Source organism: Ambystoma mexicanum, chromosome 3p (assembly GCF_040938575.1).
Source record: "Ambystoma mexicanum isolate Mex_15411 chromosome 3p, UKY_AmexF1_1, whole genome shotgun sequence".
Lineage (NCBI taxonomy): Eukaryota > Metazoa > Chordata > Amphibia > Caudata > Ambystomatidae > Ambystoma > Ambystoma mexicanum.
The window spans coordinates 916,660,208-916,685,954 of NC_090925.1; the positions used below are offsets into that span (position 1 = coordinate 916,660,208).

Here is a 25,747-nt window from a genome sequence, read left to right on the forward strand (position 1 = left end):
GACATAACATGCAACAGACACATGAACCCTCCATAAATCGCATTTTCTGTAAATTAGTGAATTGCCGCGATTCACGGATGATGGTTTAAGAGCCACTTTTTTGAGGTGTCCGGGCCCATTTCGACCCTGATTAAGGGTAGTACATTACTACGTTGAATACATGAATGTCCATAAAGAGATATTTTGAAATCTACATTGATTACTTAACAGGATATAAATGTATTGGTGCAGGATACAGGTAAGTAATGCAGGTTCACAAAGTCTCTAGGAACATTGATTACTCAATATTCACAAAGTTTGCATGCTTCGAGTGGCTGGTGCATCTTACTTGATGTTGACCTAAAGATGTCCACACAGACTCGGCTTTGACACTCTGGTAAGCCAGTGATCTTTGGTTTCATTGGTGATAGGAGTCTCAGGAGTCAAGATGGTGACAGAGCCACATGTGAGTGTGTTTTGTTGATAATATATAATGATGTTCACTCTACACAGTGTGGGCACCACATCATTGGAGGAGAAGGGGTCACAAATGTTTTGTGTTTCAAGGCATGCGGTCTTGGTGCATGTGTTTTGAGCTCTTCGTCGAGTTCAGTGCAGTGACCAAATCTAGCAAGCCTACCGGAAGGCGCAAAGTTCAAGGCTTGTAACTCTGCTATAACTTAACTCCCTATTTTGGGTAGCAATCCCACGCCTTGGACTCTGATTGCCAGTGCTGCTCTCTGTACAAAGTGCTTCTGCCATTTTGCATCAGGTCTGTGTAGGGTCTGGGAAGCAACGCTTCCTTGGTAGCAGGGGTTTCTTGAGAGAAGTTGGCTCATCTGTTCCCACTGGGTCAGAGGATGAACGCACCATGGCTTGGTTGGTCTCTCACCCTGGTTGATACAAGTCTGGTGTAAGCAGATGCCAGGGAGAGCTTACCCGTTACAAAAGTTTTTTTCTGGAATGCTGGAATCAGCAGAGCTTACTCGTGATACTGCTTGCTTCAGGACATGTCCCCACTTTCCACAAGATAAGGATGCAGGCCCTCGGGTTACGTAGTAGACTAGGCACATGTGATAACTCACAGGGAACAACAGGCTGCACTCTATTAGAATCAAAACAAAGGCTGCCATCATCAAGCGGATCCCACACCATCAACTGTGCATAAGACTTGGGGAAAAAAGATGATATAGGAACTTTTACTAAGGGGGGAATTAGCGTCTCTCAGGGGGACAATTGATATTTTTGCCTTTGAATAGGCTTCATCATGGGGGAGACAGATACGCCAGGTTAGAGAAAATCAAAAATGATTGGGGCCTTTCACCAGAAGTGAAAGATGGAACCTTAAGTTTAGAGGTGTCTGACCCGCTATAACCTGGAATCTCCCCAAGCTTGGTGTTGCCTCCTGTGGTCCCATCTATAAGTACTGTTTAAAACTTTGCTGTACAAAAGCTGCAACTACTAGAGACTGTGCCTTCAGGTGCAGAAAATGTTGTGTCAATAGCCTCCCTCCTCTGTACTTACAAAGAACAACAGAAAGATGTGTGTGGTAGTTCATGGAAAACATGTCCAACAAATGTGAATAGCAGACACCATGCTTTGCCTACCCAAGCTTGAATGAGCAAAAACAGTGGATCTTGGAGCCCGTTGAGGGGTCTGCTCCTGTTTCCAATGGAGTTCCTATTCAAATGGCTGATCACATGGTTTTCAGATCAGCAGTCTTTCTAAAATGACATAGCAGACCCCTTGCTAAAAAGCGAGTGTGCGCACGGGGTGTCAGGCACGGCAGAGTAGGAAGACGGAAGTTACGGGCATGGAAGGTGTGTATGTGTGTGTTGAGGGAGGAGGTTTGTTACGTGGAAGGGAAAGGGCCAAGTGTAAGTTTGTTTGAGTGGGGGTCAAGGAGAGTTTTCTTGTGTGGAAGGGAGGAAGCAAGTAAGTGTGTGTGAGACGGTCTGTGGGTGGAGGTGGGGTTTGGGTATGAATGTATTTAGTGGGGGAAGGGAGAGGGTGAAAGTGAAACCCCTCCACATTTTAAAGGTTGAGGGCAGGCAGGGGATGGGTTTATTTGGGTGGGGGGAAACCACAGACATAGTGAACAATTCTGCATAGAAGGCTGCACAAAATTGCCCAAAATAATCTGTTGTGCGTGATCTTTTAAATGTGGAATTATCACATGGAACTACTTGTGGGATCCCAACAAGTAGGAGCACCACAGCAAATACCCATTGCACCTCAGTCTGAAGGAGCTATGTGGACAGATGGAGTGTATAGACGATATCTCCTAACAACCCAGTGCCGCCCCCGATGACCTCCCCCGCAACCCCCACCCGCAAGAGCTTCACTATCACATTGTGAAAGAGAACTCCATCAGGGAGATTGTGGCTGAGCATGGGCACATTGGGATCTCCTTTTGTGCCTGGAGAATGTTCCCTCTGTAGAAAGTGCTGAATTTGTGCAGTAAATGCCCCTATCAATCCACCTGTGGGATGCACAGCTTCCCAGGTTGCTGGCGTACCAGTGCAGTCAGTCTATTTGCAAACACTGAAAATGATTTACACTTCAAACAAGACTGCAAGGGACAGCAACGAGGACTTGCGATTCTCTGCCCCAAGAACATTGGATCAACTAGTGCTGCAAGTCTTGAACTGGATCAAAAGCTCCTGAAAGAGTGAAACAATGAAGAAACTGAAGAGAGAATGCAATACTATCCCCTCCATTAACTGGAAAAGACCTTATGGGTATAGGGAAAGTGGACGCAATATAGGAGCAATAAGTAATGTTATTTCAGTTTTAGCCTTCCAGGCACAAGAGCCAAATAATCATGCTCCCACCAGCACTACACAATCAAACGCAGGCCAAAAAGGAGAATTCATACAAATCCGAAGCGAGGTTTATAACATACATGCTACATTTGGGAACTGGATTAAGGTGGAGGGGAAAGAATACATAGTGATCTGTGTTGTATTGCCAGGCATGCAAAAATGATGAATAAGAATTGGAAACACAAAACACACAGTGATTAAAGTAAAGGTTCGCTTATAGTGATTTCTTTACCTTTGACCTTTCCCAGAGTCAATGATAAGTCATTGAGAACACCCGGCTTCATTTTACTTTGGGTTTACAAACATTTTGCAAGCTAATATGTGGCAGGTGCGACAAAGCTCCTACATTAAAGAGCAAACATGTCAGTAAGATGAACATTTCTTCTGCTGCTTCCAGAGATAAATGCTGCCTCTGGGTAGTTCACTGGCGCTCTTAGTGCAGTGGAGGTCACAGAGTCCATCTTGAGGGATGCAGGTTTGTATGGAACTGCTCTGAATTTTGCATCAAGGCTAGGGAATATTTTCTAGACTAGGTGACGAGTAATGCAAGTTAGATGAATGGAGTAGAGTTCATCAGCCAACAGTCAGTGAATTGAATGCTCTTCTACCTACTGTATTCCCAAACTTCTTTTCACCCCTATTACACTAACATGCCTATTCCCCTTAAATTCATCAGTGCTCCTGTTTTTTTCTTTCTCGCTCTCTCTCAGTTAGCCTGTAGGCTTGAACTTTCGCTCTATTTGCCACAGTGCCGCTCCACCCCATAACACTACTCGTCTTTTATATTCCCTGTTTTGATACTATGTTGCATGCATCTCACACTTTCAACATTGGGCCTCATTACGTGGTTGGCAGTAACCCGCCGGTGTCAACGGCGGGTTGCAGCCAAACCCATATTACTGTTACTGCTGGCTGACATCCCGGTGCTACCGGGATAAAAGCGGCAGCAGTACTGTAAATCACCATTCCCATAGAGTCTGATAGCCTCCATGGGAACATTGAAGCACTGGCACCATTATAACGGTGCTTCAGTGAAAAGCCTGCCGGTAGGGGCCTGAACTCCCGGCAAGTCAGGCCTGCCGGGAGTTCTGTGCCCCTACCAGCAGACTCGTAGTTTGGTGGTCCATAAAGGGTGCCAGGTATGTTGCTACCGGCACCTCTATTTCCTGACAGCCAAACTTATAATGAGGCCCAATTGTCTCTCTGCTCTCCCACCCAAAGCTCCCCCTGCACATATCCCCTCTCTCTCTCTCTCTCTCTCTCTCTCATACCCTTAGTGGACACTTCACCCTCCCTCTAAACACAGTCCTGTCCGTTACTTTTTGTCTCTACCCTCCAGTGCTTTAATTCCTCCAACCCACACCACTCCCACACTACGGCTGTTGCGCTAGTGTCCCTTCCTCATACATGCCTGGGCTTCTATCATCAGCCTCCCCACCCACCACACACTCACAAATGTCGTAGGTTAACGGATATGATCACACTCGCTTAGCGCTTTCTACATTTTAGTCTTTTGGTATACACAACTGCAGGCTGCTCATCTTGTCCTTGCACAGGAGCTAGTGCACAGCAGCTGCTGTAGGTCCCACGCCATTGTCGTCCTCCACGCGTCTATAAATTGTGATGTGTTTCGGGCCGAGCACCATCCAAAATGCTTTTTACCTGCTCCAAGGATTCCGCCTGCCGAATCTGCTCCATGCTGACCTGTAGGAAGGGAGGGAGAGGCTATCAGAAATATGGTCCTTACTACACACTCAGTGTCTCACATCCAGCAGCACACAATCAGCACCATGCTTCTCTATCAGTTCAGAGCAAAGAGATCAAAGTTATGAGTCTGACACTCCATTCCATTGTGTCTAGGCCTGCATCCCAAAATCTCTCTTCTCAATTCCTCTCTGCACCATGTACAACGGGTCCGTGTATTTTCTGTCTCTCACCACTCACTCTACCCCCCTTTGTCCATCTACAGTCACAATACTGCTTCTTGAAAATCACTACTTCCAAAATCACGCTTGAGAATCCCTGTCTCAAGGACTCATGATAAGACCATTTACCCCATACAATAGCAGTCATGATAATGATAAGATGGATTTCTAGAATCTGGCCTGGTGGACAGATTATAGGAGGCAACCCCAGTTATAGGGAACAGGGAACTCTGAGAGGTTGGCCAAAACCCAATTAAGGTAAACATGTAGAGCAGTCAAGGTTATTCTCAGGAGAGCGCGTGTGGGGCGAGAGGTCCACAATGAGTCCACAGAGTGAAGCACACAATAATTCAATTTAGACAGTAATGTATACAAATATCAATATATATTGTAAGCCTTTAAACATGCATACATTCAACACAGGTTCTTAAAAGGCATTCAAACTATCCGTACCCTTCTTGGCCCTCGAGATTCTATGTCTACCTCACTCTCTCAACTCAGCTGGCTTCCCTTTCTCTTACAACAAAAATTTCAATTCCTCTGTCTTGTCTACAAATCTCTCCATGATCTCGCCCCCCTATCTCTCATCCCTCCTCTCATTTTACTCTCCTTCATGCCCTCTCCGCTCAGTTGATCTCTACCTACTCACTGTCCCCCCTGCCCCATGTGCCTCCTCACGCTTCCGCTCCTTTCAACTCTTGGCCCCCCTTCACTGGAACTCCCTACCTCTTTCTATCCGCTCCTCCCCTACCTACTCATCCTTCCGCTCCTCTCTGAAAGCCCTTCTCCACTCCCCTCCCTGACTCTCCTTCCCTACCTCTCTCCCCCCAAAACCCACTGCTCCCTCCTTCCGCTCCCTCCTTCCCCATCCTCCCACTGACCTCCAGTCTGACATTGAAACCACCAGGGGGCGTAGGAGGTCACGAGGGGGGCTCCCCCTCCTCCCTTCCCTCCTTCCTCCCCTCCCACTGACCTCAAATAAGACACTGAAACCTTCCTTACCTACCTCCTCTCCTCTCCCCTCCCCTCCTCTCTTCCCCTTCTGCATACTGTATCACTGGTTTGTTTCATGTTTGTAAATATGCTTCGTTCATTATTTTACCTTCTTGTTATACTGTAAAGCGCTTTGGATTAAAGCGTTACATACACTCAATAAACATAGACATAAATAACAATGAAAATAAGATGTAAGTAAATTAATGCAGTAAATATGGAACCAAGTGAATTTCCCCAACTTTAGCAGTCCAATCTCTAAGAAGAATTGCGCCTTGTGTAGTCTCTGTTTGTAAGTTATACTTGTGTTGGTGATTGTGCAAAATAATGTTTTCTATAAGGTTACTAGGTAAATAAATGTGTTCTTACCTTTCAGTGTCTACTACACTCTACCAAGTTTCGATGACCAAAAGGCAGTGGAATGGACAAAGGGACTGGTTCCAAATATGATCCTATTTTGGACAGGGCAAGACAAATGTTTTGTGTTTACTTACACCCCTTCCTCCCCAACTCAGGTTTTCCCAGATGACTTGGAAAACAGGGGTCCACTGGCAGTTGGATTTCCCAATGTCAGTTCAGGTGAGAGGTGACCAGGAGCTGTGGGTGCAAGGATTCTTGTGGTCAGGTCCAGATGCAAGACTCAACCCTCTCTGGCGATGAAGAATTTCAAGATTCACAGATGCAGGCCTCTTCAGGACACTTCACAGGACGGGAAGGCGAGTTCCAACAATGACCCCTGTACACCGACGACTGCCCACGTCCGGCCAGTCACAGATGAAGAAGCTTCTCTAGCTTCTCTAGGACAGGATCCCTTGATGCTGAAATTCACAGGGAAGAAAACTTGTACCACAAGCTGGTGACCACCAAAAATGTGACTGCGGAACAGGGACGCTTCTGGTGACATAACCGGCGAGGGAGCTGGTCAGTCCACCAGGTGGTCCAGGGAAACTTACAAAGGCTTAGGACAGCTGGATAATCTAGAAGGTGTTGAGACTCATTTGTCCCACTACTCCAAGGGCTGAAGCACTGCTCAGGGTCTTCAGAGATCAGGTAGTCCAACAGGGCTTCACCGGGCCAGAAGCAGGAAGGGATGCCAGGAGTCTTCTTTGGATCTTCAGTCGGCTGTTCATCTATAAGAGATTCTTGGTTCCAAAGCTGATCTGTAGAAATGGCTGTAGGGGTCCTCTTATCCAAAATCCAGCCTGGAAGCAAGTCCAAGCCCACCATTGGTAAGGATCTGCACCTTTCAAACAGCCAGTAGTTGTCCGATCAGGGATAACTATTGGTTTCACTCATGCTCCACACCTAGACTATAGTTCCATGGACCACACACACAAGCACAAAAGCAGCACTAGCCCCGAAAGCAGCATCTTTACCAGCAAGTGCATAACCTTATATGGGATTTCCTAACCTGGCAATGCAGGAAGGAGGCCAAACTGCAAAAAGGCCAAAGAACAAGCAAAAATGTTGCGGCTTTACCATTTTAGGGCACTAGCTATGTTTAGTAGCCATACGCAGTAAACACAAATGTGCACGCTAAAAATAATGCAAACATTGTAAAAATGTATCTGCTGCCAGCTTGTCTTTAGGCACATATGACAGTAACCAAACAACAGTATCCATGTCCCACTGCATTGTAAGATGATGTGTGCAATGTTAAAAAGGTGCAAAAACATAAATGATAAGAGGGGAACAGTTTACCATTAGTGAGCCTGAAGGACTTACCATTATATCCATAACAAATGAGCAAAAGGCAGGAGAAGTAGTTGAAGGCTTTACTTGCCCTCAAGAAGTCAGAACAGGTTAAAAGACAAAGCAAAACGATTGTAGGTCTATAGAAACTATGGAGCGAAAGCTGCGAAAAGAGAAAACTTTCCCAACAGATAATAATTGTAAATTAAGCCAGGTCATGGTTCTTGGTATAGCAGTGTTATAATAGCTGCCATGGCGACTCATGCAGACTTCAGCATCTTAGGGCTGATGGCCATCTTTCTGGAACTACTACAGTGCAGAATTCACTGACCAGATCTAGGTGAAAAAATAGTATAATTTTACTGCAAGGTAGAAAACCTCAAATTTAAAACACATTTTCGCTTTTTTAATGCAGGGCGCCCCCCCCCCATCACCTCCAATTTTAATAAATACCCATTCCTCCCAACCCACCATCGATTTTTTTTTTTTAACTACCATTCGTTGTTTTCAATTCAAGGTTTTCTACCTTGTAGTTATGGTCTGTGATATTTTGTAGTGATACGCACTAAACTTGATAGCTGTTCACTATTATTAGGCCCTTCAAAACATGACAGACTTCAACCGATTTATACATGGATATGAAAGATGGGTTTCCCCTTGTCTTCAGTTGGGATGGGGTTCCACTAGATGACTCTGGTTGTAGCAAGGTATTTGTTTCCTTGTCAAAATGTTGTTGCTTTATTTTCTTTTATTATCAACTAGCAAAAATGACCTGTTCTCCGAATGGGTTCTGTAGACAGACATAACACTCATCAATTGTTGAAAATCAATGATCCAGTAGGCTGCTGTTATGATTTGCTTATCGTTTGATGCGCTTTGCACCCTGAAGTAAACTGCACAGAGAATGGGTGCTTTTGGCTGGCTGACATACCGTGGAGCAAAGGTTCGGGGGAGGCGAGAGTTGGTGTGCTCTCTTCCCACCTGTCGCCTTACCCTGGCGTGGTGCGTGGTTTTCAGGGTCCCATAGAGATCTCGAGTTTTGCTCCTCATATCGAGACAGGTCCTTCCACGACCATATGAGATACATTATTCACCGTAATCGTATTTCGGATGCTTGTATCTGCTTAGATTCACATACTGTGCATAGGCCGACATCTAGTGGAAGTTGCAGAGTATTACAGTTTGTTTTTCGAAACTCGAAAATGGGCGTCGACACAGGGCGTGCCAATAATACTATCCCTAGTGTGACGTCCACTGTACCCATGATCCCTCACGCGTCTAGGACCCTCAGATTGTATTTTTTCTTTGTGACATGAGGTAGCATGAGGAGTAGCGCGAGTACAGATAATCCAAGCAGATAGATAGAAGATAAGACTACAAGCATCCATGCGCCTTCTCTCAGAGGGGAGGAAGGGTGGGTCGCATGAGAATCTAAGCAGATACAAGCATCAGAAATACGATTACAGTGAGTAATGTATCTCTTCTGAGGCTTGTGGAATCTGCTTAGATCACATGCTGTGCATAGATTAGTGAGCAGTGTTAGAAGAAGGAGGTGGGAAATGAGGAGGCTCATGAGCAAATAAATGTCTTAGAACCGCTTGTCCCACTTGTGTATCTGTCTTGGAATGGGTGTCAATGGAGTAGTGCTGAGTAAAAGTGTGAATAGAGCTCCAAGTAGCTGCTTTGCAAATGGTGTCGAGGGGTACATTTGCAATGAAAGCCAGAGAGGCCCCAATGCCTCTTGTAGAGTGGGCTCTTGGCGTGAAAGGCAGAGTTTTTTCAGAAAGGGAGTAAAACAGCTGGATACAGTTAACAATCCACTTGGAGATGGCACCTTTAGAGACGCTATCCCCCTCTCTGCCTTTAGCTACGGAGACAAACAGCTGGTCTGTTTTCCTCAGCGGTCTGGTCTTGTTTACATAGTAGAGGTCTGCCCTACACACATCTAGGGTGTGTAGTTTCACCTCAGCCGAGCTTTGTGGGTTTTGGAAGAAAGCCAGAAGCTCGATGGACTGGTTCACGTGGAATTTGGAAATAAACTTGGGTGAGAACCTAGGGTGTGTACGCAATACCAGTTTATCTTTATGGACTGTAAAGAAAGGATCCTGCACTGACAGAGCCTGAATTTCACTGACCCTTCTTATGGATGTAATAGCTACTAAGAAGGCCATTTTATAAGTCAGGTGTTTGAGAATGCTTTTATCCATGGGTTCGAATGGGGGGCCCATGAGTTTATATAGCACCACATTAAGGTCCCTCCCTGGTGGTGGGTTTGAAATAGGAGGGTGAAGTCTCTTCACTCCTTCCATGAAGGCTTTAACCACTGGAACTTTCCACCATGACACCTTGTTATGGGAGGTGGTGTATGCTGACAGAGCTGCCAGATGTAGCTTCAGTGAGTTAAAAACCAGTCCTGCATCCAGCAGGTGGAGCATGTATGTAACAATAGTGGAAGGAGTGCAATCCACTGGGTTGATTTGCTTATTCTGGCACCAGGAAACGAATCTTTTCCATTTGTCAAAGTAGCAGTGCCTTGTGTTAGGCTTCCTAGACTCCTTTAGGATGTCCATACATCTTTGTGGTAGATTGAGATGTCCAAACTCTATGACCTCAGGAGCCATGCTGCTAGGTTCATTGAGTTGGGTAGAGGATGCATTGTTTGACCTTGATGTTGGGACAGTAGGTTTTACCAGCCCAGGAGTTTGATGGGTTCGCACATCGCTAATCTGCGTAGGTGTGGGAACCACGGTTCTTTCGCCCACATGGGAGCAACTAGGACGAACGTCATCGATTCCCTGTTCATCTTGTTCACCACCTTCCTGATGAGGACTTGGTGGAAAAGCATATGCAAACATCCCTGACCAGCTCATCCACAGGGCGTTCCCCTGGGAGTCTGGTTGTGGGTACCTGGATGCGAATCCCGGGCATTGTCTGTTTTCGCTTGTGGCGAATAGGTCTATAGTGGGGAAACCCCACTGAGAGAAGAGATCTTCTACGATCTTTTTGTGTAGACACCATTCGTGCTCCTTTGGGAGGGGATCTCTGCTTAGTGCATCTGCTAGAGGATGGAGATCCCCTGGAACATGTTGCGATGACAGGAAGATGTTCTGTCTGAGTGCCCATATCCACATTTTCTGGGCAAGTTTGGACAGATTTGGCGAACAAGTCCCTCCTTGTTTGTTCAGATAGAACATGGCTGTAGTGCTGTCGGTCCGGATTTGCACTGACAGATTCAGTAGGTAGGGCTTGAGGGCTTGAAGCGCTTTGAATACTGCCAGAAGCTCTAGCAGATTGATGTGATTCTTGGCTACTGAGTGAGACCAGAGGCCCTGAGTCGTGTGGTGGAGATGGTGAGCCCCCCACCCTGTAAGGCATGCATCGGTTGTGACTACCGCCTGTATCTCGGGATCGTAAAAGGGTTTCCTGTTGGACAGATTTTCTCTTGTCCATCAGTGAAGGCTTTGTACAAGTATTGGCGAAACGACCACTAGATCGTCCCACTGACCACTTGCCTGAGACCACTGTTTCGCCAACCATTCTTGCATGGGACGTATGCGCAGGCGTGCGTGGTGGACCAGGTAAATACATGACGCCATCATGCCTAGCAAACGCATTTCTTTGCGTACTGTTATCTGGTGACCGGCCTGATAGAGGAATTTGCAGTAGTATATTCCGAATTCTTTCCTCTGATGGAAAGGTTAATCCCTGTTGCGTGTCTAGGATAGCTCTTAGGAACTGTTTGGAGGTGCTTGGCACCAGACTTGACATTTTCTCGTTTATTGAGAAACCTAATTCGAAGAGGAGGTCGATCGTTCTTTGAATGTTTGTTCTGCAAATTACTGGGGTTTCTCCCGTGATGAGCCAGTCGTCCAGGTAAGGGTACACCGGGATTGCCTCCCTGCGTAGGTGTGCTGCCGCCACCGCCAGTACCTTGGTGAATACCATTGGAGCTGAAGTTATCCCGAAGGGCAGTACTTTGAACTGTTAGTGCCGACTGTCCACCTTGAAACGCAAGTACTTTCTGTGCGCTGGGAACATGGAACTATGAAAACAGGCATCTTTCATGTCCAATGTTGCCATGTAGTCCCCCTTTTTTAGGAGGGGGATTACCTCTTGGAGAGTAGTCATGCAACATTTTTGGGGCTTGACATATTTGTTTGCAGGCCGTAAGTCTAATACTGGGCGCATTGTTAAATCTTTCTTTGGTACAAGGAAGTAAGTTGAATAAATACCCTTGTTTACCTGGTGTCCCGGGACGAGTTCGATCGCATCCTTTGCTAGCAGATTGACGATCTCCTCGAGGAGGATTCTTTGGTGTTCCAAAGAATGTGTTCTTTGTCGTGGAGGGTGGTTTCGGGGACACTTTAACAGTTCTATACAGTATCCTGCGGACACTGTGGACAGCACCCATCTGTCTGATGTGATCCCTTCCCAAGCCTGGGTGAAGTTGGAAATGCGTCCGCCTACTGGGGATGCGTGAGAAGGGACCGTGAGCGGAGTGTCACTGTTTCGGTGGAGGGGTGCCGCCGCCTCTACTGGGGCTGCCTCTACCTCTACCACGTCCTCTCTTATTCCCCCTGCTATAACCTTGGGTAGACTGTTGGCTGTTATTGTTCCACGGTGTACCCTGGCCCTGGGAATAGTTTGACCCTCTTTGGAAATTTTGTCCGCGTGTGTGGCGAAAATTGCCATTACCCCTTTTATTTGGGGCTTAGTGGTTAGTTGACCTAGGGACTTGAGTGTTTCATACTCGTCCTTGGCATTTTTCAGCGCGTCCTCGACCGCCTTACCGAACAACAGATCTGGCTCCACCGGTTTGTCGAACAATGATGCTTGGGTTTCGGCCTTGAATCCAGACTTCCGTAGCTAAGCATGTCTCTTGATAACAGTACCCTCTGCTATCAATCTGCCTGCATTATCCGCAGCATCAAAGATTGCCTTTAAAATGCAACCTGATACGGCTCTTCCTTCCGCTGAGACTCGTGCCAATTGGCTCTTTAGGAGTTCTGGGGCGGAATCTACGAGTGCCGCGACTTCCTCCCATTGGTGGCAGTTATAACTCGCCAGCAGGGTGGTGGAGTTTGCGATCCTTGCCTGGTAGGCGGAAGTGGATGCAACCTTTCTGCCGAAGCCATACATTTTCTTGCTCTCTTTGTCAGGAGAAGCTTCTGATGATGACAAGGGTGTTCCTGACCTCTTGCGGGTGTTTGTAACAACTAGGGAGTCCGGTTTCAGATGCCCTCTTATATACAGTGGGTCTGATTGGGCTGCCCTGAAAAGCTTCTCGATGCTGGGGTTGACTGCCCTGATGAGGTTGGGGTTTGCCAGTGAAGGGTCTATTCTTCTTTGGGTAGACTTAAGGATAGGGATGGCCTGTGCAACAGGTCTCCTTTCTCCCACCAACTCTTCGGCAAAATCTCTTTCCTTTTGAGCACCCTGGGTGTCAATGTGGAATTGGTTTGCTTCGCGAGATAGGACTTCATTTAGGAGAGGCTGGTTGTCGACAGGGGAGTCGGTAACCAGTGGTTCTTTATCTACCGGGGAATCTACCCTGTATGTTTCTAGGTCGTCCTCTTCTTCCTCTTGTTCTTCATCATCTCCATAGAAGCCCGTCCCAGTGTGTTCTTCCAACATACCAAAATCTGTATCCTCACAAAGGGAAGGATCTTCTTGCTCTTGAGAATATGGGTGTATGTGGAAAGGATCTGAAGACCGTGTTGTAGTTTCAAACCGGGACCTTTTACTTGGGGGGATTGGATCTTTGGAGCCTGAGTGTGCTGACCCGTCAGGGTTATAAGTGAGAAAGTGTTCAGGATTTTTGGCATAGAAATCTGCCAATGATGACATTCTTGACAAAGCCCTATCTATGTCCTCACTAGACCACTCTCTTGAACTGGGAATGACTTTCCCTGACTCATCTATAACAGGGGTCTGAGACTTGTCAGTCTGTTTGAGTGGAGTGGAATGCTTTAGAGGTGTGGAAGAAGGCTGAGACTGCTTCCTCTGTTGTTTTCCCCCCTCCCCATGGCTGGAACAGTGTTTACCCTGCTTTTTGGGGGCTTCGGAGCTTTTCGACGCCTGGCGTCGAGCTTCGGTAGTGGTGTCACTATCCTTCGACCGTGTAGGTTGGGACCCGGGAATAGGCGTTACGTGGACTGCTGGCGCCGACTCCTGGAGTGCGGCCCGGGAATGGAGGTCGTTTTCGTCTTCCGACGATCGAACCTCGGTTACCTTGGGGAGCGAGGCACTCTTGGCAATAGTGGATGACTGCCTGGAGTCATGCGGCGATCTCGATCAAAAACGGCCAGAGGACGCCGATTTGGACCGTTCCCTATGTGCCTCTTTCCTAGAGCTCGACATACGCGTCGAATCTCGGTGGGACTTCATGTGTTTGGAAGTGCTGTGGGTTGCGCTTACGTCGCCGGGGGTCTTCCCCATAGCCGCCCTGCCGGACGACCTTCCGAGGTCGAGGACCTGCGCCTGGCTGTCTTTCGACACCTTGTTGCCCTCGCCGTCCGAAAGTACTGCGTCGCTGCCGTCGCTGAAGGCACCCTCCGTGGCCATGGCCTCTTGACGCCTGGAGTGGTGGGCCCAACGCTTGGTGGAACGGTCTTTTAGTGTTTTAGGTTTAAACCTACTACACGCTCTGCAATTTGCCTCGGGATGATCCCTTGGCAAGCAGAGATTGCACGTGGCGTGTCTGTCAACCCAAGGATACTTACGGTTGCACTTTGGGCAAAATTGGAAAGGGGTACCCTCCATACGCACCTTGTTGTAGCGGGCTGGTAAGTGTAGAGATATATATATATATATATATTGCAGAGTTTGTCCACCCCCCACTCTCCCTTCCTAGGCCCACTCCGTCGTGAAGCTCTCGACGGTCGATTTCTTCTCCGGTTCGACGTTGAGTGTTGAATTTCGGTGACTCGTCGTTGGGGTGGAGAAATGGGGAAATAACAATATTTTTTTTTTTGCAAAGTATGGCTAATGCCAGGGAACTCCGCGGAACGCTTCCGACCAGTATGGTGGAAAAAAACAATCTGAGGGTCCTAGACGCGTGAGGGATCATGGGTAAAGTAGACGTCACACTAGGGATAGTATTACTGGCACGCCCTGTGTCGACGCCGATTTTTGAGTTTCGAAAAACAAACTGTAATACTCCGCAACTTCGACTAGATGTCGGCCTATGCACAGCATGTGATCTAAGCAGATTCCACAAGCCTCAGAAATATATATATATATATATATATACACACAATATAGATAGATAGTATGGTTACAACTAAACCGTATACATCGAATATAAATGAATAAAACAGATCGCATGCTTAAAATGCATCATTCCAAAAATTCATGAAGTCAAAAATATGAATACCTCCCCGCTTAGTTCAAGATCACAAATTCTAATGTGGATAACAGAGACCACTTATAGATCATTTATTCCTGGAGAGTCAACCCAGGGCTCATCATTTTTAGCTCTTTTGGATGTGGATCCATAAAATGTGAGAGTGCTAAACGCACTCATTTTCAATCCATTCATATAGCGGGCCTACAAGCTCTCAGTTGTTAACAAATAAAGGACTGTGTACACATTTATAAAAGTAATGGAGCCTTAGGTTCAATTAAGGCTCTAAAATTGATAATCACGTGTTTTATAATTTGGGTTAATTTAGCAGATTACAAAAATGACACTCTTAATCTGTTGATGCCCATTCTAGGTCCCACTACCTTCAGGGTTTCAAGCAAATTAAGTGGGATTTTTAAAAATACCCAGCGCATTTCTCTATTGAGAAAAATATATTCATGCTTGTTACCATATAGAGACAGGTAAGCCAGGTATTCATTTAAACAAGGCCTGCCGTCTCGGGTTAAACCATTTAGTACCCAGTCCCAGACTTTAGCTTTCATCTTAAAGTGATTAATATTCGTCCTTGAAGTGTCATTGGTATCATAGGTAAAAACTACCATATAAAAGAAATGTTCATTACTCTCTCTAAGCATCACAAGCTGTTTTGGATTATTCTTTTTTTTATTAATTAGTGTATATAGTTGTTAAACTATTTTGGATTAATATAAAGCATGCCAATCTTAACCAGATAACTAATGTCTCCATTTGCTGTCATAATATTTAACAAACACGTACCTCTCCATATTTTAATCATAGTTTTTAAATATACCAAACCCAATTCAAGCAGGAATTAATGATGAACAGGTATTCTTCGGTAATACCAAACCAGAACGTCAGAAGCTTCCTCATCCCTTGTGTTATCAATATTCAAAGTAATATTCAAGTAACGGCTTAAAGACCATACAGAATTGCGGAAACACATTTCTGCATGTATGGTGTAATAATAGGAATAATAGAAAACCCACCAATTTCCTATCAATTCCACTGAGACATTCACCAGGTGCCACAGCTTTATTATCTCTAATATTGAAAAGTCATTTATTGGACTTACTAGCACATAACTCCAGGCCTGAATATTTATATTCTGACACTATTTCCAATAGTTGTTTGCTAAGGTACCAAGTATACAAACTTCTCATTCTAAGAGTATGTTGAGGTGAAAACAATTATAGTTTTGATTGCTAACTAGATGATTATGAGCCGCATATAGGGATAGAGCATCAAGTGCTCTTTGTAAAACAATTGGAGTGTGGTCTTAAATTACTGGGTCATCTGAGTATTACATATATGGAAAATGTTGTGTACCTAGTTGGGGGGGGGGCACTAGGAGCTACTGATAGGTTGCTTGCCAAATCTGCCATATAGATGTTCAATAAAAGGGGGGCAATAAATGGTCATATTTTCGGCCTACGTTGGTATGAGTAATCTTAGAGAAAGTCACTCCCCCCTTGTATCCAACTTCACCTGCACTGAAGTGATAGTATGTAATGCCTCAATACAATTATTTAGAGCACTCAATAAGTTTATTTTCCTCAGCTTAATCAACAAACAGCTGCGTCACACTGTGTCAAAAGCGTTCGTGAAATGTAGGTATGCTACATAAGAAGGCAGTGTATTCTTTATCATCTTTCACCAAAGCTTCTAAAATAATATTTATAAGATTATTTTAGAAGCTTAATAAAATTTTAGAAGCTTAATAAGATTTTAGAATAGGTTTCTAAAATAACGTTGGTAAGCTTCTAAAACAATCTTGGTATAATCTTTCACCAACGCTTCTAAAATAATCAACGAGTGAATAGTGGAGTACTTTTCCCCAAATCGATTAGCTAGTTTCTTAAAACAGAATTGCTAATGGCCCAATGGTTGATCTTTCCTTGCAACAGGCTAGCAAACACTTTACTCAAAGAGTCGAGCATGGTAATGAGACGATATTCAGATGAATCGGTTTAACTGCCTAAGATAACAGCTGAACTGAAAAAGCTTTACTCCATAAAGTCCATATGACAAAATTCAACTGGCTAAAAATCACTAAACGGCTTGATTAGAATAATATAATAAAAATAAAAGGCATTCTCAATTTAAATGCATACTTTCAATAACTGAGTTAGTAAACCATAATTTCTGTACACAAGTTAGAAAGCATAAACAAATCAAATAGCAACAGTATTAATGAAAAACTGTTGGCGAATTGACCAAAACTTCACCAAAAAATGTAAAATAGATTTAATTTCATCTGAGCTCTGAGTAGATTTTTTACAAAATTCAGAGCCTCCTTTGTACATCTAATGTTACATAAAATAAATCGAGGTTTGCGAAATTGCCTTCTGGGACATTAATATACAAGGCATATTAATAAAAAGTGACACATGTTTTCCTCCATATTTACACAGAGAGGGCAAGTCCCAAAATCCTTAGTCCAATGAGAGGCAAAAGAGCACAGATGTAGAGTGCCCATTCTCATTTTGTTCATAAGGATTCTAGTGTTTCTCTTGCAAAGAAGGTCATGGTATGGCTCTAGACCTAGCAACTGTTTCATTCTCCAGTACTTTAGGGATCATTTCTTTTGAACACAATTCATGCATAACACCCTAAGGTACTATTCGATGTACCATTACCATTCGATGTACCATGTACCATTCGGACCACCATCTGATACTTTAGTCCATATATTTGGGGATTATAACAAAGATCCATCAGTCCTAAGTCATCCAACATGCTTTTAATATAGCTTAGCCATGGCATTTTCAGAGCATTCTGGAGAATTATTTTATTGCGAAGGGCTTCACCATAGGGTTCCAAGGCAGCAACATTAAATATCTGAGCCAATACAGCAAGTGCTTCAATTGAACTGTACGGGCTATCCCTAATGGACCAAATGCTAATCTAGTCTGTATCTATGGGGCACTGCGCGGGAGTCCAAAAAGGCATTTCAGGATGGTAGGTTCTTCCTTTACAAGCCAGGCTATGTTGGGATGTCTACAGCTGCAGTAATGGCTGGCATTTTATAGACCTCAGTAGCGTGTGAAAGTATGTGAGAAGCCAGTCACTGCTGTGCCTCTTCTAGCCAAGGTTGCAATGCTTTTAGTAACTTGTTTGGCCTATATGAGACTGGTGACATTGTATATCAAGCTAAGCGGAGCAATCAACCTCCCAATTAGGTAAGCTGTTGATAGCATAAGTATCTTGGTATCGCTTATGGAGTTGGGTGAGGAAAAAGGACATGACCTAAATTGATTTTAGTAGTCCGCCCTTTTTTCTGATGGATGTCGTGGAACAGGTTTAGCTGGCTTTGCAATCCCACAGGTGTCTTGGAATTTAGGATGCATCGTCTGCAAATAAGAGAAGGTTACACTTGGTGCCTCTAAGGTTCGGTACATCAGTGTCATAACTATTTATTTTCAGTGCAATGTCATTTATGTATAGTGAAAACAGCAGGGGGTAAGCACGCAACCTTGCTTAACCCTCTGCCTATAGAAAATGCGTGGACCCAAAGGGTCAGTGGTTTACAAACATAGACCCAATCTGAGTTTGGGCAACAGCAACTGGTGTTTATTAAATTGAAGGTGACATTGCTCAAATGCATCCCCAAAGGAACAAATACAAAGTCACTTGTTCCATAGGCTCTTCTCTGTATAGTAGAGTTTCAGCGTCTAGACCAAACCTAAGTACAAAAACAAAAGAAAGGGACCCAATTAATAATGGTCACCAATCTTCTTATCCACTATATCAAATATAAGCGGTATAATAGTGGTGCTTACCGTCTATTAGTGTCGGTATCGCATCCTGTGTGGCTGGTAACAGAGTCTGTAATCCAGTCACCTTTATCCCTATGGATATACAAAAAGGACACAGAGGGTCCTGTCATCAAAAAAAAAAAAAAAGGGGTGGCAGACACAGATTAAATCTATTAGCAGACCGTCACAGGTCTAAGCCGGAGAAAGAGTTATAACACTTACTGTTATTCTCTATGGTGTACCGATATACAGTTGAAAAAGATGTTGTGATCGTGCATGGTTATATCTAAAGGACAAAGCACGCTTTAATTAGTTGATAGATTTAAAGTGTACATATGTTGAACATTAATGTATACATCAAATAATGTTAAAAAACAAAGCACATCTTAGTTTGAATAAAGGGGAAATAAGGGGGAAATAAAGGTTGCCACAACCTGAAAGGGCTGTACCCATAAGGTGGTGTTAATTAGTGCCTCATAAAGTCGATCAGTGAGCTAGATACGAAAATATGTTTGTGTCCTAATGTGTAACATCTCTGAAGTTACAGTGCAGGGGAAATTAAGCCTCAGGAGTAAAAATAAAGTGTCACATGCATTACTTCTAATGTAACCGACACGTGCTCGGCCATGCAAAAGACGAGGAAAGGGGAGAGCAAATACATATAATGTATGCGCGAAAAGCAATCACATACTTTGGAAAACAGATCGCTAGAATTGTCGAGGCGTAGAAATTACCGGTATAATGTTACGCGTCTCTACCCGGTAGTAAGGAAGATGGAAAAATACATAGTCAATATAGATAGGAAATAGTGTCGCCTGCTCCGTATGGGTGCACTCACCAAAGTCTAAAGGTCTAGCGGGACGCAGAGCGATGGTGTCTGCTGAATGGCGTACCAGAGCAACGATCTCCGCGTCGTATCCGCCATATCACGGGATCGAGTGCACGTCAACTCAACTCACACATGCGTGCTACGTCAGTGGTCTAAAGTGATAGAAAACGAACTACATAACGGTACTGTAGATGCGTAGCGCAATGTTCATGTGGTAGCATTACGAATTCGAATGAGGGATCTCGAATCGGGTTGACGAATTAGAGTATATCTGATATAGTACTCTGTGTTATTTGTGTTTTTAGAAAAGGAAGGGGGGGATTTGTTTTTATAAATCACAAAAACCATCAAGATGGCATGTTGATTTAAACTAAGGTGGCTAGTCCCACTCATCTGAAAAGTATACTAAACTAAATGATGTCAATACAGCATAACAAAGTACATTCAATCTCATGAACCATAAAGTAGTGCAAAGCCACCAGTTTATTATCTAAGTAATAAACACACTCCAATCTATATTTTCATTCAAACCCGTGTGGTGGCTTTTTGGTAAGGAAGATAATTTTCTGTTCTTGTATACTGAGCATTTGTTTACTATTATAGGTATTATCAGACTGTCCAATTTTCATTATCACTGACCATCTTAATTCTTCTGGTTTGTGACCTAGGCTATTAAAGTGACCAGTTAGGGGTGCATTTAAGGTATTGATCCTTATGCGACTTTTATGTTCCCCTATTCTGACCTTTATTTTTCTTTCTGTTTTTCCAATCTATAACCTGTCACAAGGACACCATATCGCATAAATTACCATCATGGAATTACAATTGCTTAAGGATCTTTGTTCCCATAATTTAGGTAGACCTAAATCAATTTTCTTGGTGCTTTGGGTCTGTGCACAACAACTACATTGTCCACTCGGGCTATGTCCAGTTGGTTTAGGTAGGCCCCATTGTTCTGTAAGTGTAGTTTGTTTAACATTCTCCCCCAGGGCCCCACCGAATGATAGCAAAGTTGCTGGAGTACAACGTGTCTATTGTGTCAACCAACCAGCGTTTGGACTATTAAGTCATCTAGTAAAGACCACAATTGGGCTTTGGGAATTGAATTGAAGGCCGTTTGGAATTAATGTACCACCAGAAGGCACACATGTTCTTTTTTTTATTAGTATCTCATTGATGACCAATCACTTATTTTTAACATTTAAGTGGCCTTATGATGACATAACCATTGTTTATTAATGTGATGTTAGTTGTGTTTTCTTTTGATAATAGTGCTTTTCTGAGACAATTTTTAAACTTGGATTTTTATTGAATTTTTAGTTCTGCTTAAATCAACAAGAAATAAATACAACCATACATAACACAGCTTAAATAATTTCTATATCTCTGCACATACAGATTTGTAAGGACACCCAAGATCCACAAAAGCCTGGATTATTGGACAGTAACATACACTCCCTTGAAGAGGAGCATGGCTAGTTTTCTCTGCCTCTTGAAAAGGCCCAAGGTTTCAACATCGAGCATGGATAATCAAACAGTGAAACATGGCAAGGATAGCCTTTCACCTCTTTCCAAAAAGGGCTCTTCATTTCCTCTCCCATCTTGCAATCAGGGGACCCCATTCCTGATGAAAGGAACCCAAGAAGTAATTGACTATTGCAGTCAGCTGTTCCACAATAATATATTTATTTTCGACCATTCAGCCTTCGTTGGTACCTTCTCCTCCTTCCATTTTTGGGCTACTGCCAATCTCCGTACTCTCAACAATGCCTCTCACATCCTAGAAAATCTATTTTCTTCCCTATCCCCAGAAGGGATTCCTAATAGCAACTGGAGCGGGTCAAGTGTCAGTTTTAAAGTTTCTTTAACCCAGCTCAAAAACTTGTCCCAATATGTGGGAACCTTAGGGCATCACCACATGTGCAATAGAAACCCAACCTGACCGCAGGCCCTCGGACATAGTAGAGACACTCCCTGAAACATTCTAGAGAGTTTTAGGGTGTCACGGTGCCAACCTTGTAATGACTTATAATTGTGCTCCATGGCAGAAGTAAACAGGTTCCTGTGTAATGTTGCTTTGTAAATGTTTTCCCATTCTTCATCTGATATTTCCCTCCCAGCCAGTTCCACCCAATAGCTATTAAACGATTGTCCATTTGTGATATGTAATGTGATAAGAGCCTTACGCAATCTCTATAGGATACCCTTTCTAGTAACGGATGTGTCCAAGACTTACTCAAATGGAGAATGATCCCTAATCAGACTATGCCCCCCACTTCTGGTCTGTTAGCAAACCCTTTCATCGTAAGCAGTAAAAAATAGTGAGCACATCTTGTCCCAGAATGTCCCTCAATTTTTCAAATTCGATGAATGTACCCTCTATAAACTGTTGACCAGCCCTTTCCAGCCCTGCGTCGAACATTTGCTGCGTGTTCTGGAAACCATGACACGAGTTTAATCAGGGGGGCCCACACCGATTTCATTGGGAAAGGCCAGTTGGTGAGCTTCTGATTGGCTCGATTATGTTTTCACAAAGACCACAATACCTCCAGAGCTGGGTGGTCTTTCAGTTTTCTAGGGATTGTGTCATTTGGGGCCCACAGGAAGTCCTTCACCATACCAGGAAAGGACAATAATTTATGAGGGCATCCCTCATGTGTTCCAACATTAACCTCAATTGGGAAGCTTGATCGTTTAGGTAGAAATCAGGAAACCCAAATCCTTCAAAGTCTCTGGGGAGTGTGCGGGTAGATCAATTCAATCTAGATCTTTTCTTTCACCATATATATTTCCCCACAAACCAGTTTAAGTTTTTAAAGTATCTATCTGGGAGAATTGTCTGGAGTGCAGCAAGGAGATAGAGGAGTCGAGGCAAAAAATCCCCCCTATGATCCTCTCCTCCCTCCCCCTGCCCCTTATCCTCCCTCACTTCACCCTCATATCACTTCTTCCCCCATCCCCTTCCCCTCCTTTCCTCTCCCCTCCCCTCCCCCTCACTGATGAATTGCTCTGCTTACTTTTTTTATTGGTTTGATTCATTGTAAATTGCTTCTTGGTTATAATGTTCTATGTATTCTGTTGTTATAATGTAAAGTGCTTTGGATGAAAGCGCTATATAAAAATAATAAATACAATACAAAACATTTATCTTCACTGGGGTCATATGTCCAGACCAGTATAGCACCACCTGGTCTCATCTCTCAATGTCCGACCTTATCCTTTCTAATAATGAGTCAAGATTTGCTTGCTTCATTGTCGCTAGATCCCTGGTAAGGAGACAAGCTCATATAGCCAAATATATTATCTGCAAAGAGAGAGTTTAAAGCTCACTTCCCCCGACAAAATCCCTTTTATTGCCGGATTCTCTCTAATGGATATTGCCAAAGTGTCCATTGTCAGTATGAACAACAGTGGCGATGAAGGGCATCCCTGCCGTGTGCCCCTTGATAACCTGTTCACACATACCTGAGCAGATGGGATCTATATAGTGCTGCAACGACCTCCTAAAGTTGACCCCAAAACCCATTCTCTCTAGTACCCTGAACATGAATAGCCACTCCACCCTATTAAAGGCCTTCACCGAATCTAACGGGCATCGAGGTTGGTGGACCTGGCGTAGTACATTAGAGCAACAGTTTTCCTAATGCTACCAGGGTCCTGCCTACCTCTGATAAAGCTAACCCATTGCCCAGGATTTTTGCCAATATTATTACATCTGTATTTAACAGTGAGATTGGTCTGCAAGACGAACAAAAAGCCAGGTTTCTGCCTTTGTTGTGGATAAACACAATTATAGCTCCCATCATTGTGTCAGGGAGAGCATCTCCCACCAGTACTGCATTAAAAACCCTCACTTAATACGGTCCCAGGGTAGAACGGTACAGTTTGTGCAATTTTTTAAAAATGTATTTATATATATCTTTTTATTTCAGTTTATTACAAACTTTTTAAAATAATAAAGACATCTAATAAACATATATGTGTGAACTCCACAAATCATTATTTTGTTGTTTTCACATGTCCTGATTTGTTACTCTACTCCGTCGTGACAGCAGTTTGCACCAGTAGCATCTTGTCCACTTGGTCAAGATAAAACGTTAGAGCGAATGTTAATTTCTTGTTAACTCCTTCTGACAACAGCACCCACCAGTCCTCTCCACATAGAGATGGTCTTTTTGCAAATTGTGGCCCAAGATGTTTTGTTCTCCTTAATTCTGTACAATCTGAGACCACATGTTTCAAGGTTTTGTGAGCTTCTTTACAGAATCTGCATCTATAATCCAAACCGGAGTTATTTTTCCACAATCTCAATCTTTCGTTAGTATGAAACATTTAGCCAAAACTTCAGAAAGAGGTGTTTGCTGGGGAAATTTTCCAAGTAGTTTGCTAGTTTATTATAAGCCTTAGCTTCTTGAGCAGTGTCAGAAAATCACAGCGATCAAGGAGTTCTGGTGCTTTACCTCACGTTCAGAAGTCACCATCCTCTACACCTGTTTCACGCACTCCTTGTAGCACACGGAATAGGCTTGTCCACAAATAAATCAGCACTACCCCAAAGTGTTTCGGGAGTGTTGGGGGTTGCCGTGGAAACACTAGCGTTCCGTGGATCACGTGTGCAATCACATTAGACCCCTATTCAACTGGTCACGTGTTTGTTTTCATTCATTCTTATGCTCCGCCAACGGTTGCTTCGCTGCTTCTAAATTTTGTATCTGCAGCTCTGCTTGCTTGCGACTCTTGCCTCTTGTTATTAGATCATGCTACATTTTACAAAATTCATGTGCCTAGCCCTTTTTGTCCTGGAAGAAGTCTCCTGTTGCCGACTCCTTGGAACGCTCGCGACCTGCCTCTTGTCCCGTGACTCTGTCCTTGTCATTTTGCCCGCACTTTGCCGGAAAGCTTGGAACGCTCCTGACCTGCCAATTGTCCCGTGATTCTGTCAATGTCTTTTGCCTGAATGTTGCCGAACCGGATTCCCCAACGGCCTTCGCCCTACTTGTCCTCCGCGTGGTGACGTTTTGGAGCCTCTTCCCAAGTAACACGTTTGATTCCCTGTTTCCTTTCGGATTTCAAGAACTTCGCCTGTTCCTTCCCACTCTACCCAACACCACAGACAGCAGCATTATAAAGTGTTCTGGACTAGAAACTGCCTTGTGGAACACTTTTAGGCGTCCTCGTGCCGGCACGTCTCAGGTCTTTTGGAACTTCATTGTTTGGACTAGAGACTGAATTGTGGAACCTTTAGGTGTCCTTGTGCCGGTGGATGTTAGGCGGAGGTACTGGATTTCCACCTATTCAAGTCTTCCACGATTCTCACCACTGATCCGCACTAATGGTAAGAGATTCTAAGCACCTTGAACAGCAAATTGTTAACATCCTGCAACACTTGTTTCAGAGATTTTCACAGCATTCCAATTATTGTATTGTCCTTGCTCACAGGATAATGTCCACTATGATTAAGAATAGAAAATCCTTGCTATTATCACAGACCTACCTGTTGGCCAAGGTATTCATAACAACACTCTTGTTACCATTTGCACTCATTATTCTCTCTGTAGTATAACTGTGTGCTTCCTTTGCAGGGCAGCAGTATCCTGGGGCGTTTATCCATCTTTGGGTCAGTAGACTTCTCAGGTAGTCCTTGCATACTCCTGAGAGGTACATTGGCAGAAATAATTCATTGGCTACACGACGGGTTCAATTGCCTGAGCAGAACTACCCATTGGAAAGCACAGGGTAGTTCTCACAAGCAGCATTTTGCATATATCTATGTTGTGCTCTCTGCTCCACAGTTTCTATCCAGTCTGTCTGCCGCAGTTTCTTTTTAACTGCGTATGGATTACTCTGAAGAGTGTTTAAGTGTTCAGCTGCGTTAACACCTCTTTGCAACATTCCGTCCACTTGCATACTATTGTATCGCGGTTTCCTACAATTGCCATGTTTCATATGTTGAATTGCGGCTGGCTATCTGTGCTGAGCACTTTTCGATATAGAGCCAGCATGTTCCAAGTTATTCTTGCATTGATCGAGATGAGGCCCAACTCGTAGCTGATGCAAACCCTAGGAGTACCTTTTGGCAGATTAAAGATTTTACTCCAAAATGCATTTTCACACGAGGCCCATATTAAAAATGAACAACCCAGTGCAGCTTCAGCTCCATGGATCAGTGCTGGCACAGCTTTGGCTTTATAGAAATCCACTACTGGTTTCAATGTAAATGTTCTGAATTTCTTATTTAACATTGCAGTTAACTGATTGCATTTCGCTTTGATCTTCTGCATCAGTGGTTCATCATTAATGTTGGAATTGATTACCATTCCCAGATATTGAATCTGCTTTACACATGTTAAGTATTCTTGTCC

At 44.0% G+C, this 25,747-nt stretch overlaps 1 protein-coding gene across 1 annotated transcript in view; it reads right to left on the reverse strand.

Annotated features, from left to right (window-relative positions):
* Positions 1-2,850: 2,850 nt before the first annotated feature.
* The window catches only part of LOC138581107 (rab GTPase-binding effector protein 2-like), a 129,852-nt gene continuing 106,955 nt past the window's right edge, over positions 2,851-25,747 (reverse strand). The window contains exon 5 of the mRNA XM_069652188.1: positions 2,851-4,508. Within this exon, the coding sequence (XP_069508289.1) occupies positions 4,416-4,508 (93 nt within the window). The 3' untranslated portion in view covers positions 2,851-4,415. The remainder of the gene's footprint in view (positions 4,509-25,747) is intronic.